Below are 15,588 nucleotides of genomic sequence, written 5' to 3'. Positions count from 1 at the left end.
AAAATTTACTTGGCGCATTGGTCCTTGAAAATTCAAGTTTCCCAAAATAATCAGCCGGAGAAAAATATCACAAAATTAATACTTTGGGCACCTCTCGACCTTAGGGAGGGAGTATAACCCAAAAAAGCTTTGGCAATGGATGAAATTTCTTGCGAGTATATATAAAACAACACTGCTTTCCTCTAACTTAAAGACCTGCAAAAGACTCCCTTCATAGTAATAAGCAAAATAGATGTGATTTTTCTTGAATGCAGGGTGACAATGGGAGTAACCCTTATTAGAAAGTTCATCGTAATCATTATAGAGATTATGAAACCTGAATTTGATATTTGATTAAAAACACAAATAGTTCAATTAAACAACTCTAAGAAGGTCGATTCTTACTACATTGATCAGGACGCATAATAAATTAAGAAGAGTCTATTCTCACACACAACAAAACAAAACTCCTAGATAGAATACAGTGAGGGTGTGACCCATATGGGTCGTTGAATAATTAACCTAAACATATTCATGTCGCACGGAAATGGGTAGATACTTCCATCCTCCAAGTTGAACACGCCCATATCATGACCCCCACGGAAGTGAGCATTGTAAGGCCTAGAACCCGAAAAATAATCGTCCGTGAAGTATATGCAATTAGGTTTACATCCAGGAAAGTCCTTCGCAGAGAGAGACAAAGAAGAGTTGTGACCAAGGAACAACATGGAGTCACCTAAGCTTTTCATCTTGACCCACTGCTGATTATCATTCAGTTTAAGAACTTTGAAACCTGATGTCTCATAGAACACAACATCCGTACCATTTTCAATTTTAATAACATATTCTTTTGTTTTCTTAATGACCAGCAAGAGCTCTCCAGAGAAATCCACCAAATACATTTTGTCGGCAATTTTGTAACTTAACTCTTCCTCTGATTTAATAGTTATTGTCATTGGAGAAGGACTGGTGATATCGCAAACATCAACTGTTCCCGCGAAATTTAAGGCGTATAATTGCTCCTTGACATAAATGATATCGATGTATCCCAAATGACTTCCAGCATCTTCTATTATAGTCCACTTATCATCTCCTGGTCTACAAAAGGCCAACTCAGATAATTCTCCACAAAGTGCCACAGCAATATAATTTTCCACCGTAGGATTTTTGGACAAAACGATTTTATGCATGAATTCTTCTGCTAATTCTTTTAGGCTAAAGGTTTTTGTGATGCCCAGGTAATCTATTAAAAGATATTCCCTACCAACTTTTGAAATCTGGAAATCCAATATATGAGGAAATGTTGTCACCGGTGGGAGTTGGATTTGAGCTCTTGTGAGAGGATTCAGTAGTGAGATCTTCGGATTATCTTCCATAAAAGCTAACCATCCTTCTGAAGCTCCCCAGAAGTATTTTCCACAAGCCTCAGGTAGCTCTAGTGAATAAACCTTATTGTTGGATGGATTGAAAAAGTCACGATGTGGGGTGTCGTCATCCTTGTTGGGTAGCATTAACCATGGAAGTTGGCATGGTAGGCAATGTGGTTTCTTCGGTAAAGCAGATTGCCAGGAATGACATACAGCATGAAACCGAACATAATCAGCATTGATCGTAAGCTGCTTAGATATCTCCACCAACAAATCTTTCGGAAGATTGGACCAGCTACCCATTGTTGTTTAGTTTGTTAGAATCTGTGAAAGAAACACGTACAGAAAATATTAAACTGAGGGAGGAATTAAATTCATTATTTTTTTTTGTACATAATATTTGAAATCGAAATTGAAACCACAAATATGAAAAATGTAACCCTACATTTCAGATCTCTCACCTGAAACTTTTATAATTGTTTGTCTGTGGGACTATGGCAGAAGGACTAGGCGTTGCATCTTAATATAAGATTTTCTTTCTAAATTCTCTTAATTTCTGGCGGTTTTACTTATTATAAATATTCAAATAATCTATTACATAGGAAAATTAGGGTGTATTAAAGAAATTACTCTTAATGTACCCTAATATACAAGTGTTTTGTTAACATGTCCCTAAGGGCACATTAAGGTGCATTAAATATACGTTGGAAATTTATTTTCTTACCAAAAATGTTCTCAAAAAAGTTTTTCTTACCAAAAATACCTTCAAATGCTTATTACCTAGGTGTATTTAATGTTCCTTAACATGTACCCCTTGACGTTAAGGTGCATTAAATACACGTTGGAAATTTATTTTCTTACCAAAGATACACTCAAAAAAGTTTTTCTTACCAAAAATACCTACAAATGCTTATTTTGAAGGTGTATTTAATGCTCTTTAACATTGCCCTTAGGGCACATGTTAACAAAACCCTACAAAGTTTTCTTGCACAATGCACCTAATTTTCAGTGGCTATTTATAAAATATGTAATGATTTAAAGTATACAAAATACATTTTCTTACCATTTTATGTTACTTGATTTTTTCAATAGGTGTTTTAATACGTTCAGATGAATTGCGACAGAATATTCATCAATTTAAAATATGCATTTTGGATATTCTCCCAATTCAAGGGCAAATCCACCACTTTCCAAAAGCAATGAATTCGTTGCTTTGCAAAAACAATAATCGTTTTTCAAAAGTCAATATATCTTCATGAGATGCCAAAATTGGATATATAAGTTTAGTAAAAAACATGTCATGATCAAAAGTTACATCACTTTTAGACCAAAAATAATAATGAATTCGTCGCTTGACATTGTAGAAAGTAGTGAATTTGCTGCTTTAAAAAAAAAATGAATTAATTGTTTTATTCTATCTTAATCATAGCATTGCTTATGATCTAGGTGTTCATTGGCAATTATCATGATACTAACCGAACCCAAACCAAAAGCATTTAGGTGTTAGTAGTGCAGGAAGTTTAGCCCCTATTCTTTTGGAGTCGTGAAGCCACCATGCTCTGCATTTGATGTCTGACCGCGAAGGCTCACTTTTGGGTTGTTGAATAATTAACCTAAACATATCCATGTAACCTGGAAATGGTTTGATACTTCCGTCCTCCAAGTTGAACACACCTACATCATAACCCCCATGGCAGCTATCTATGTAAGGCGTTAGTAACCCCAAAATAATCATCCATGAAGTTGTAGAACCAATGAACATCAAAGTTGTTTCACAATAAAGTTGGACTCAAATATGGTGAGAGCACTTCCAACAACATAAAGCTTCTTTTAAGAGACTTTAAAGAGTTTGAAGAATTGTAAATTCTTGCTCCAAGTTTCCAACGTGTAAGGCTACTCTTTTTCCAATTTGTTGCATGTGCTTTGAAGGATTTTAATTGGTTATGATTCTTCCCAATAACTTCTATTTAATATCCTGCAAAACAACAATATTATTAAAAAAAAATGAGGGAATAATCTACATGCTGGAGAAAAAGGTGAGAGAAAAGTGTGATTATGATTTATGAGAGGAAAAATCTGGATTTTCCCATTAAAGAGATTTAATTTGCATGGACTCTTTCAAAAATCAAGAGAGTTATTTACGTTGGCGACAATCAACTCCTAAAACCCCTCTCACATTGAACACTCCTATTCTATTGGTTTTGTTGCACAAACAACCAATAAGAGATTGACACTTGTTCTCCATGATCTTCCACTCACTTAGAAAATGAAAAAAAAAAAAATGACAATTTGCAATTTCATATTCCAAAGTTTAACATCCAAATCCTAATACTAAACTCTTCAAAATCAAATTAAATTATATCATATCCAAAGTTTCAAACTTTCTGACTTTAAAAGTTCTAACCCCTCAAACAAAGCACAACACAGTTTGTAACAAGCAGGCCAAGTACTAAAATAAAACACCACTCTAATGCGAGAAGGGGAAGTAAAGGTGTAGATTTGACTGAGAGAAAGAAAAAAAGTAGCGTAAGTAGAAGAGCTATAGAGGTTTATGTAAAATAAATGATATACCGAGACAAACTTATAATTATTTGTCTAATATTTAATAATATAACAAAAATTGAAGAAAAATAAATAAATCCATCATCCACTATAAGGATTAAGACTTGCCGGTCTCAAAAAAGAGTGCGAGTCCCCCAAGATGTAAGCCTTTTCATTGCCATTTTACGTGAGCCTTGCTTTGAGGTGATCCTCAAGGCAAAAGCCTCCAACACCTTTCAGAACATTGGTTGAACGTAGCATTTTGTCTTGGGAGTTCCTTGGTACATAAAAGTAAAGTTAAATACTTCAATAAACAAGAATCTTTTGCTTTAATATATTTTGAATGCTAATATATGTTCAATACTAATGTCCATATCTGTGTCCAGAATTAGGAAAAAATTAATTATATACCTGTTTCCAGATTTGATATCCATACGTACGTGGGCATCTCCATAATAGTCGCATATTAGCTAACCAAGGTCCCTTCAAATCACAAAATTGTAATTTTATTTTTGTTAATCTTGCTACTAATCCATCTAAACATCCTATCTCCAATACACTAATTTTCCGAACCTATTATTTACTTGATTGCCCAACATTCTTATAAAGTTTCTCCTTTAGCCAAGATTATCATTCATTGCCATCCTATCATATAAATTTCTCCGATTAACAAGAGATATAGGCATTTTTCGTGTCCAAAGCTCTACAAGCACATCACCAATTAAACCACAATGGGGAACATAAGCATTAAAAAAAAGAACAACTTGAGTCATTAGGAGAATTCCAGCTACTAAGACCCAAGCTATACACACTAAAATTAACCTGTGTTAAGCTATCCCAAGCTTCAAAGATCTCAAGCCAAACTCAATAAAGATGGGATTTTGCGTTGACAATGTTTGTTGGCAAAAAAGACTCATGGAAATATGAAAACCTCTCATGAGTCATCCAAAAGATCAATGTAACTCATGAAAAGACCCCTGGAAATATAGTTTGAAGCTTAATCTCAAAGTTTGGATCATCCACACCAATACCTAATCGATTCAGACAATACGAGCACGATTAAATGGGAGGTCAAAATTGATACAAGCCCGATTCAAGGCCTATTTAAGACCAAGTTGATTCAATTGAGAGCTTGGGCGTGCCTGAATTAATGACTTCTAATGGGTAAGCTGGACTTGAACCCACGACTTCAAAGTTGTTTTGCAATGAGTCAAAACAACTGTGCTATAGGTCTAAGCCCTCGAGCTATTTAACATTGTTCATACTAATGTTTTTCAACACCAATCTTGATAGGCATCACTAATAAAATGATAAACTTACGTAAAATTAGGAAAGTTTAAAAAAATGAAATCATGGAAAATAATTAAACTCACCTTTCTCGACCACATCTTATCAACTTACTTTCAAAGTGGAAGTACATAGGATCTTCTAAATAACAGGATATGTAAATTTATGTATGTACACAGAAATTGCATCATAGCATTTGCAAACTATAATAAAATTGGCCAAGCTGAACTAACCAGTGCCAGTGTCATTTCTCCAATCCTCTCCTATATGTGATCAAACTGAAGGTAAATTGCAGTCTTAAGGACAAAACCACTCCTTGGAAACAGCTCAGCTGAACACCAATAACACAATTTTTATCAAGGGATAACTATATTTGTTTTCTTTCATGGATAGATTTTGTTTCCCAAAATTTAGCTCACCATTAAAAGCAACCTGTTGACATATTTGGGATGCAGCAGTTATCTTCCGAACACACTCATACCATAGAATCAAATATAAAATGCTATCGAGTTAAAGAACAGTAAGGCTGAAAAACGCATGGAATACCATAAATAATAAACCAAGAGTAAGTAATCATCCAAAAAGAAGAGAGAACAGAATGAAACAAATGTTAGCAATAAATAAGGAAAGCTATTAAATAAAGAATATATATATATATATATATATATATATTGGGAGCTTATCCATAAAAACATACCTGCATGAAATCATTAGCTAACCCTGACATTTCCTCAAGGACAAAGCCCCACGGAGATTTTCACAAGTTTTCCAGAGGGGAACTATCAACAGATAGCTCGATAATCGTCTTACGTTTAGCCTGGTTACTGAAATAAGTGAACCCTATGAAGTACAATGTAAAACAAATAACTAGATAAATTCCAAATTCCACAAATCATACCAGAAAGCTGCCCAGGAAAGCATCAGAAATACCTTTATACTTCATGCACCTAGCTTGGATGTGTTGTGAAACACATCCCAGAAAAGTTAACCTATGGAAGCTCATAGTTGAAGGAACTCAAAGTACTTGGTGACATAAGCCTGGCCATCTAAAATTGGAGTTATCACCAGAAAGATTCCCTGCGCTCACTCAGTTTACAAACACTACTGACATTGTGATCCATCCCCTCAAGGTTCAATAAAAGGTTTCCGTCTCATTTTTCAAACCAACTCTACTATCACATGTCTCCTCCTCAACTTTGACACAAGCCACCTACTCCTGGGGTTTAGACAAAACATTACATATGATCATCATTGTTAATAGCAAGCACTTCAACAACTTCGCTTCCACTGTTTTCTTCGCTCTTCAAACACTGATGTCTGCGTTTTAGAACAACGAAAATTTACTTTCCTTAAAGATGGATACTGGTTACTAGACATATTTCCTTCCAACTAAGCCTGATCTGAAAAACATTATAGAGATTATCCAACCTTAGCTACAATTGCACAGGGCATACAAGCAAAAGACCAGATGAAACCAATTCCCTCTCTCCAATAAAAAAAGTAAGTGAAAATTGTTTAGCATTCACTTGAGGCTGTCAGTTAAGTTTGCTGGCCTACAAACCTTGGTGTTTTTCATGCCAGAAGTGTTTCCATGAGCTTGCGTAGTGTACAACTTCCTATCCCAATGATTATCAGAAACCAGTCTTGAATAGCAAATTTTCAGTTCAACTTGTTGATTTCAAGCTACAAACAGAAAATACAGTTCAGCCTTGTGACTGAGAAAAGAAGGTAAAATTGAAGATCCATTACCATCAACAACAAGAATGCAAAGTAAATCACTATTGACATGAAAAAACATAATTTGACGTCACATCCAGAAACTTCATACATAAAAAATAAAAAATAAAAATTACATTAAAATTGCTATCTTAACCGCTTGAACTGAAACAATTGAACTCTTAATTCATTGTCTAATGTGAAGAAAAAGAAAAACCACTTAGAGAATTAATTCTTGAAAATTCAAGTTTCCCAAGCTTGTCAGCTAGAGACAAATATTACAAAAGCAACCCTTTGGACAACTCTCTACCATAGAGAGGGACAATAACCCAAACAGGCTTTGGCAATGAATAACATTAATTACTATCATAACAAAATAAGGGTTCAACATTGTTAACCTCTAATTTCGATATCCCACAAAACTCCATTTAATTTTAATAATAAAAATAGATGCGGTCTTTCTTCAATGCAGGTTGGCAATCAGATTCAGAGTACCCCTCATAAGCAAATTCATCAGAATTGTTACAAAGATTATAAAATCTGAATTAAACACAAATAACTCAATTAAATGACTCTCAAAATATCGGTTCTTAGTTCTTACTACATTAATCAAGACGCATAATAAATTAAGAACAGTCATTTCTCAAACACAATTAAACAAAGCAAAACTACTAGAAAGAATACAGAGAGGGTGACCCCATATGGGTCGAATAATTAATCTCAACATATCCATGTAGCATGGAAATGGTTTGACACTTCGGTCCTCCAAGTTGAACATGCTGATCATGCCTATATCATGACCCCACGACAGCTATCTGTGTAAGGCTCAACTATCTGTGTTGTGGGTGATCTCACTTTCGAAAGAGCGTCTCGACCCGCTCTCTTATTCGATTCTATTTCTTTCAGAACCTTTGGTAAGGATTGGTCGGTGCCAGGTGGATTGGAATGCTTTGATTGATGGCCAGGAAAGGGAGACATAGGAGGTGGGGATTCAAGATGTTAGTTCGCACTGGCTCGTACCACCTTGAATTGCAGTCGGCCTTGAAGGCTCTGCGGAGGAAAGGACCACTCACACAATAATCGTCTGTAAAGTATATGCAATTGGCTTTACATCCCGAAAAGTCCTTGACAGAGAGAGACAGGAAAGTGTTCTGACCAAGGAACAACATGGAGTCACTTAAGCTTTTCACCTTGACCCACTTCTTCCGATTCTCATTCAGCTTAAAACTTTGAAAAATAATGTTTGATAGAAATCAACTTCCACACCATTTTCATTTTTAATGACAGATACTTTTATTTTCTTAAAGACCAGCAAAAGCTCCCCAAATAAATCCACCAAATACTTGTTCGAGATAATTTGGCGACCTAACTCTACAGGTGGTGGTTTAGGACTACTGGTGATATCACAAACAACAACTCTTTCATCGGAATTTAAGGTGTAGAATTGCTCCTGGAAATAAATGATATCCTCAAAGGCTATATGCTTAGTTTCTTCTTCTTCAATTACGGTCCACTTGTCATCTCCTGATCTACAAAAGGCCAATTTGGATAAATCTCCACATATTGCCATGGTAATATAATTGTCCGCCAGCCATGTAAAATTCCGATAACTTTTTTGGGCTAAAGGGGTATGTGTTGCCCATGAATCTCTCCAAAGATATTCTTCACCAACATTTGAGATTTGGAAATCCAATATATCTGGAAACGTTGTTCTCTCTTCCACAAAAGCCAACCATCCTTCCGAAGATCCCAACAACCTTTGTTACAAGTAACGTTTGTTACAAGCAGGGTCGGGTAGCTCTAGCGAATAAACCTTATTGTTGGATGGATTAAAGAAGTCACGATGTCGTGTGGTGTCGTCGTCCTCCTTACTGGGTAACATCAACCATGGAAATTGGCATGGTAGGTGATGTGATCTCTCTGCTACAGCAGATCCCCACGTACCACATACAGCATGAAATCGAACATAATCAGCATTGATTGTAAGCCGCTTCCATATCTCCACTGACAAATCTTTGGGAAGATTGGCCCAAACACCCATCGTTTTTAGTTAAAATTAGAATGAATTAAAGTGAAGGAGATTTGAAATTGAAACCAAAAATCTGAAAAACGTAACCCTAGATCGAACCGAAACATGTGCTTCGACTGTCTGCGAGGAGATAGAGAAGAGATTAAACACGGCAGCGATAAATAGTTGGATTCTGTGTCTCCGTGGGATTTGAGTGAAACGATGACTAGGGTTTAATGTGCGACTAAGAGTGAGTGAGTTAGACGATGACTAGGGTTTAAGGAAAGAGTCGTGATAACGCGTGACGTTGTGTATCCCGATGATAGGAGAGTATGTCAGACGGGGGGAGTCGAAAATCATTATTCTTAAGGAAACAAATACTTTTAAATGGTCGGACCGGTTCGCTGTGGTTCAATTCGGTTGGGCCGATTTGTATATATAAAATATTTGTTTTTAATAGATAAAAATGAGAAATCAATTAAAAAAAGAAATAGACTATGTTGACACAATTTGGCATGGATACAAAGGGCATAGATCCGTAACAACGTGTCGTAACTAACAATGGCTAGGTAGCACCCCATTTCATACCACATGGTATTTTTGGCACCTACTAACCGAATGGATATATGGTCCATCCCTTGTTAAACCTACCCACAAAATATCAGTTTGACTTGGTGATGTGCATCCATTGATTTTAGCGTTGTCTTAAGGATAATTTTGAATCGTTGGATTCAAATTCTTTTTCAAGAGCTTAGATCCAATGGATGCAAATTATCAAATATTATGATTTTTGATATGTAGGTTCACCAAGGGATGGATGACATATCCATACGGTCAGTGGGTCCACAAATACCACTTGGAATGCAATGGGGTGCCACCTAATCTTGTTAGGTACAACACATTGTTCTGGATCCTTATCTTTTGTATTCACGCCAAATTGCGTCAAGTGCTTGTGCAAAAAATGAGTTAATTTATCACGACTCATAAGATATTTATAGATTTTTCATGCAATCCATGGAAAAGATGCAAAATGATTCAAAATTTCTTTTGAAATCATTCGATTTGTTCAAAGCTACAAAGATTTTCAACATCTTTTCTTTAAAATAAATCTTATTGGAAAAATTACTAAAAGATGATTTATTTTTAATTAATTATTTAAAAATAATAATTTTTAGGAAATTACCGAAAATGATTTAACACGCTAAACAATCGAGCGTTTTGCAAATTGCTAAGCCTTTCAACCTTTTTAGGCTTCTTATAAAATTGTTTTTTGTAATTTTTACAATATACACTAACATCATAGGAAAATTAGGGTGTATTAATATACACTAATGTAAAGTTTTCCTACAAAATTCCCCTAACTTTTGAATTGAAATTTATAATTTAGTTAATTAATTTTTTGAACGATAACTTATCATTCAGTTAATAAAAAAATGTCAATTCACATTAAAAATGATTTCAAGTACAAGAAATACATTTTTTTATCACCCAATTTGTGTTGGTTTTTCCCATTGTTATTGTAATACATTTTAGATGATTTGTGACTATTTTCATTAATTTTAAATATACATTTTCGATATCCTTCTAAGATCAATTAGGGCAAATCCACCATTTTTTAAAAGTGATGAATTTGTTATTTATTTAAATGCAATGAATTCATCACTTTGCAAAAGTAACGAATTTGTCATTTTTTTAAATATACTATTACAAAAAAAAAAAAAAAAAAGCTAGAGATATTGGTTTTTCCATGATATCTAAAGTGATCAAAACCTATGTCCAAGGTAAACAACAGACAACGGTTTTAAGATAACGGATGCATATTGTTAGACTTTAAACATCAATTTCTAAAAAACCGATGTCTAAAGTTATTTTAAAAATAATTATTTGACCATTTTTTCTTCTCTCCTGTCACCTGCATTCAAATTAGAACCAACCAGAGAACAAATTCAAGAAGCTAGGGAATCAAGTCACTAGCAACTACAAAAGATGGATCCATTCAAGGTTTTCTTCCACATTAATTTATATACAAAAGACTTGAATAAAGTTCGAGTTTACAAAATTATAAAATAAAAAAAGGATCTGATAAGAAACTAGAGACCGGGAGATGCATTTACAGAAGAACTAAAAAACTAATGAATTTCTTCAATGCCTACTTCTACTGCTGATTACTTGCCACTGCTTTGCCATTGCCTTGGGCCCATCACGATGCCGTGAACCGCTCCCCCTGCTGGAAGAAAACACAATAAAAGTACAACAGCCAGCAAACCTACAATAAAACATAACCTATCAATTGTACTACGACAGAATTATCAAAAATAGAAATTGTTGATCATCAACTGTTACGTATAAAATGGCCCCTAACTCACCAGAATGATATTTCAACGCCTTCTTTGTCTTACAGCACAACTACAGATGAAGTTAAAAAAATGAAAACAAAAGGTAAATTATCATATAAAGGAGTTATTCGTGAAGATAAACATGGTCCAAAGAGGCCACTAAGAAAAGAAGCGTCAAAAAAGGAGTGTCGATTTCCAGTTTAAGGATTTAAGCTACAGTGTCATAATCCCAAATCACATTTCTTGTACTACAAAAAAGTGGATTGATGGAAGAAGATGAACATATAGGAAATGAAAACATTGAGAAGATTTGATTAGGAATCTTACAGGAACTCCTACATATTCACTCTGAAGTTGCAAAATGGTGCCAAAGATTGGTGACTACTGCAGTGCCAGTTGCAAGTTGTAATTCTTCTTTGCTCCATCTATAATTCAATGGCCTTGAGATGCTCATTTGAAATCTGAGACCCAACCCTTGTTGGATTAATGTGGGATTTATCCTAATGTTTGAATGGAAGTGAAAGTAAAAGTTATGTGTACTTACTTAGAAGTAAGGATGAAGCTTTGGACATATTCATTATTTATAAAAATGAGGTTGAGAATCAACTCAACAAAAAGATTAAAGTCTTAAGAACAGATAGAGATGGTGAATATGATTAATTACCTTTTGATGAGTTATGAGCACAACATGGAATTATTCATCAAACAATAACATCATACACGCCTCAACAAAATAGAGTTGTTGAAAGAAAAAATCTAACATTAAAAGAAATGTTAAATGCTAATTAGTTTTGGTTTACCACAAAACTTGTGGGGGGAAACTTTGCTTTCCACAAATTACATTCTTAACAAGATACTTCACAAGAAAACTAATTAGACGCCTTATGAATTATGAAAAGACAAAATGTCTTCGTACAAATTCTTGAAAGTATGGGGGTACCTAGTAAAAGTAGTGGTCCCAGTTCCTAAAAGAACCAAGTTAAGACCCAAAACTATTGACTGTGTATTTATTTACTATGTCAATAATAGTGCATATTGTTTTCTTGTGCACAAATTAGATGTGATTGATGTGCATCAAAATATAATCATTGAATCACGAGATGTAGTATTTTTTGAAAATAAGTTTCCTTCAAAACTTGTGGATGATGTATATTCTAATAAAAGAACACATGATACTACATCAAACGATGATCATGATAATGAACCAAGATGCAGTAAGAAAGCAAGGATTTCTTCGTCATTTGATCAAGATTTTTTAACTTATTTGTTAGAAAATGAACCCCAAAGCTATAAGGAGGCCATATCCACATCTGAAACTTCGTATTGGAAAAAGGCTGTGAATAGTGAGATTGAATCCATTATGCAAAATCATACATGGGAACTAGTAAGTTGTCCACCAGGAAACAAACCAATAGGTTGCAAATGGATCTTTGAGCGAAAAATGAAACCCGATGGTTCCATAAATAAATATAAGGCAAGACTTGTTGCTAAATGATTCAAATAAAAAGAAGGTTTGGATTATTTTGATACATATTCACCTATTACAAGATTAACATCCATTACAATGTTAATAGCGATTGTTGTCTTATATAAATTTGAAATACATCAAATGGATATGAAAACAACATTTTTAAATAGTGAACTAAATGAAAAGATTTACATGGAATAACTAAAAGATTTTATTGTCAAAGGACAAGAGAAGAAAGAGTGTCGTCTTGTCAAATCACTTTATGGATTAAAACAAGTACCCAAACAATGGCACAAAAAATTTGATAGTGTCATGATAAAGAATGGTTTCAAAATCAATGAATGTGACAAATGCATATATAATAAAACCATTGATAATGCTTATATCATTCTTTGCCTTTATGTGAATGATATGCCTATTATGGGGACTAATAAGAATATCATTAGATCTACTAAAAAAATATTGACCAGTAACTTTGATATGAAGGATTTGAGTGTAGCTAATGTTATTCTTAGAATTAAAATTACAAGAACTTTAGACAAATTAATTTTGTCTCAATTACACTATATTGAGAATATGTTGAAGAAATTCAACAAGTGTGATATTAGCCCATGCTAAAACACCTTTTGATCCTAGTAATAACTTTAAAAAAAATATTGGTCCTAGCATATCCCAACTAGAATATTCTCGAATAATAAGCAATCTAATACATATCATGAACTGCACAAGACTGGATATTGCTTACTAGGTTGGAAAACTGAGTAGATATACAAATAACCCAAGAGTTACTCATTGGGAAGCATTAGTTAGGATTTTGAGATACTTGAGGTACACCCTAAAATATGGGTTGCACTATAATAATACCAGTTATACTTGAAAGATACAGTGATGCTAATTGGATATCAAACTCTAAAGAGTCAAAGTCCACCAGTGGTTATGTATTTACACTTGGTGGTGCAACTATTTCATGGAAATTCTTGAAACAAACGTGTATAACACGTTCTACAATGGAATCTGAATTTATTGTTTTAGATAAAACCAGCGAAGAAGCAAAATGGTTTCGTCATTTCTTAGAGGATATTCCATTATGGGAAAAACATGTGCCTGCAATTTGTGTGCATTGTGATAACCAAGCAGCTATTGCCCGGGCACAAAATTTTGTTTATAACGAGAAGTCACGACTTATACGTCGTAGACACAACATTGTTAGACAATTGCTCTCAAATGGAGTTATTTCTATCGATTTTATAAAGCCTAAAGAAAATCTTGTTGATCTGCTTACTAAAGATTTGTCTAGAGACTAGATATATCATGCATTGAGGGAAATGGGATTAAAGCCTATAATTATAAGTCACCTCAATGGAAACCTAACCTAGCGATTAGAGATCCCATGGACTAGTTGTAATAGGAAAACTAGTGTGAGTGACTCAACCGATAGCACTAAGAAGGTTTTTCTTCTACCCATTTTTGTGATGCATTAAGTGCTGCCTGAAGCGAGTGTTTAGGATAAGCTAAGCTTTTAATTGTACATATATCTTGTATTTGCAAGTGGGGTACAACAAGGTACTTTTAATATGATATCACCTATGTGAGTGTAGAATTGGGTCGGTTCTATAAGAATCTTAAAAAGGTTGGATTCTTTAGAGCACTAATGAATTTGGGATTGTTCATGATCAAAATGAACACAAACGTAAGAACTTACTGTGATTGAAAAGGAAGTGTGTGAAGTCTATTGTCTTGATTTACACGAAAGACTGAATAATTCAAAACTTATGTTCACTACTTAGTCTAGTAAATCCGACAGACTTTCCTGATGCAGTACATTTTCTATTGTATTCTTTGTAATTTTTAAAATGTTTTATCGTATTCCTCATCTAGTTTCGACTTTCTCCATTCATGTGGGGGATTGTTGGATTAATGTTTGATTTATCCTAATGTTTGAATGGAAGTGGAACTAAGTAAAAACAAAAGTTAAAGTAAGAGTTAAGTGGTTTGTTTGTAAGTTCTGGTGTAAAATTTTAGTCCCACATTAGATAGAAACAACTAAAGAGTGTAACTCTTATATAGAAGCTCTCACATAATGTAGTAAGTGTGAGAAAGATATGGGTCAAGCCCACACGCATGTGAGGGCCCATGGGTTCTAAAAAGGATTTGGACCCATTGGTCCGAAAAACCTTAGTGCGTGTGTGCGCAGGGGGGTGCAAATCTTCGGATTTAAACCTCACGTAGGTGCGTGTGAAAGGCCCACTTTTGCTAAAACTTTGTTGGACCGAGTTGAACTCAATGAGTTATAACTCGTGACTGTTCTAAGAAACACAATTGATGTTTCAACTCTACAGACATGTGTATCTGTTTGAACAGTCACAACCAAAAAAACTCTACAGACATGTGTGTCTGTTTGAAAAATAACAACCCCAGCACACTTTTCAACAGTCTTGGCGACTGTCCAGAGAGACACTTTTAATTCTATAAGTTCTCATTTCTGCCCTTCTATTTTCAAGAGATTTTTTTTTGTGTGTCATTAAGAGTATAATTCACAGTAAAAGGTCATTTGTATGTGTACACTAGGAGTGCTACCTTGTACACGTGTGGAGCGATAGACATCCAAAGACTGTTAACACATCACAGGGGCGAAATCTACTTAAGACTATTGTGTCCAATACAAGCCTCGCTCTTTTCAATATTAAGATTCTATTTTACGGAATTTATAATTTATTTTATTATTTTATTTCACATCATTTTCTGTTTATTTTCTCTAATCTTACATCACTGAAGTAACAACCTTAGCATCCATACACCTCAATCGGTTGAAGAGAAGTAACATGTCTAACATATATTGGTTCTAATTGTGCATTTAATTAAGAAACATGTAATAAGATATATTGC

General features: G+C 34.3%; 1 protein-coding gene across 1 annotated transcript; it reads right to left on the bottom strand.

Moving 5' to 3' along the window:
* Window positions 1-200: 200 nt before the first annotated feature.
* On the bottom strand, window positions 201-5,837 carry LOC147407533 (F-box protein SKIP23-like). The gene is made up of 4 exons (XM_086436163.1): window positions 5,594-5,837; window positions 5,408-5,505; window positions 2,823-3,321; window positions 201-1,670 (listed from the first exon to the last, which is right to left on the bottom strand). Exon 4 carries the CDS (start codon window positions 1,647-1,649, stop codon window positions 450-452), a length of 1,200 nt encoding a protein of 399 aa, XP_086292289.1. The 5' UTR covers window positions 1,650-1,670; window positions 2,823-3,321; window positions 5,408-5,505; window positions 5,594-5,837; the 3' UTR covers window positions 201-449.
* Between the last annotated feature and the right edge of the window lie 9,751 nt (window positions 5,838-15,588).

This window comes from Akebia trifoliata, chromosome 3, assembly GCF_017979445.1.
Source record: "Akebia trifoliata isolate Shusen 1 chromosome 3, ASM1797944v1, whole genome shotgun sequence".
Classification (NCBI taxonomy): domain Eukaryota; kingdom Viridiplantae; phylum Streptophyta; class Magnoliopsida; order Ranunculales; family Lardizabalaceae; genus Akebia; species Akebia trifoliata.
This window is presented reverse-complemented; position numbering and strand designations above follow the sequence as displayed.

Coding starts and splice junctions, on each gene's coding strand:
- LOC147407533 (XM_086436163.1), bottom strand. CDS start 1,649: ATGGGTAGCTGGTCCAATCTTCCGAAAGATTTGTTGGTGGAGATATCT.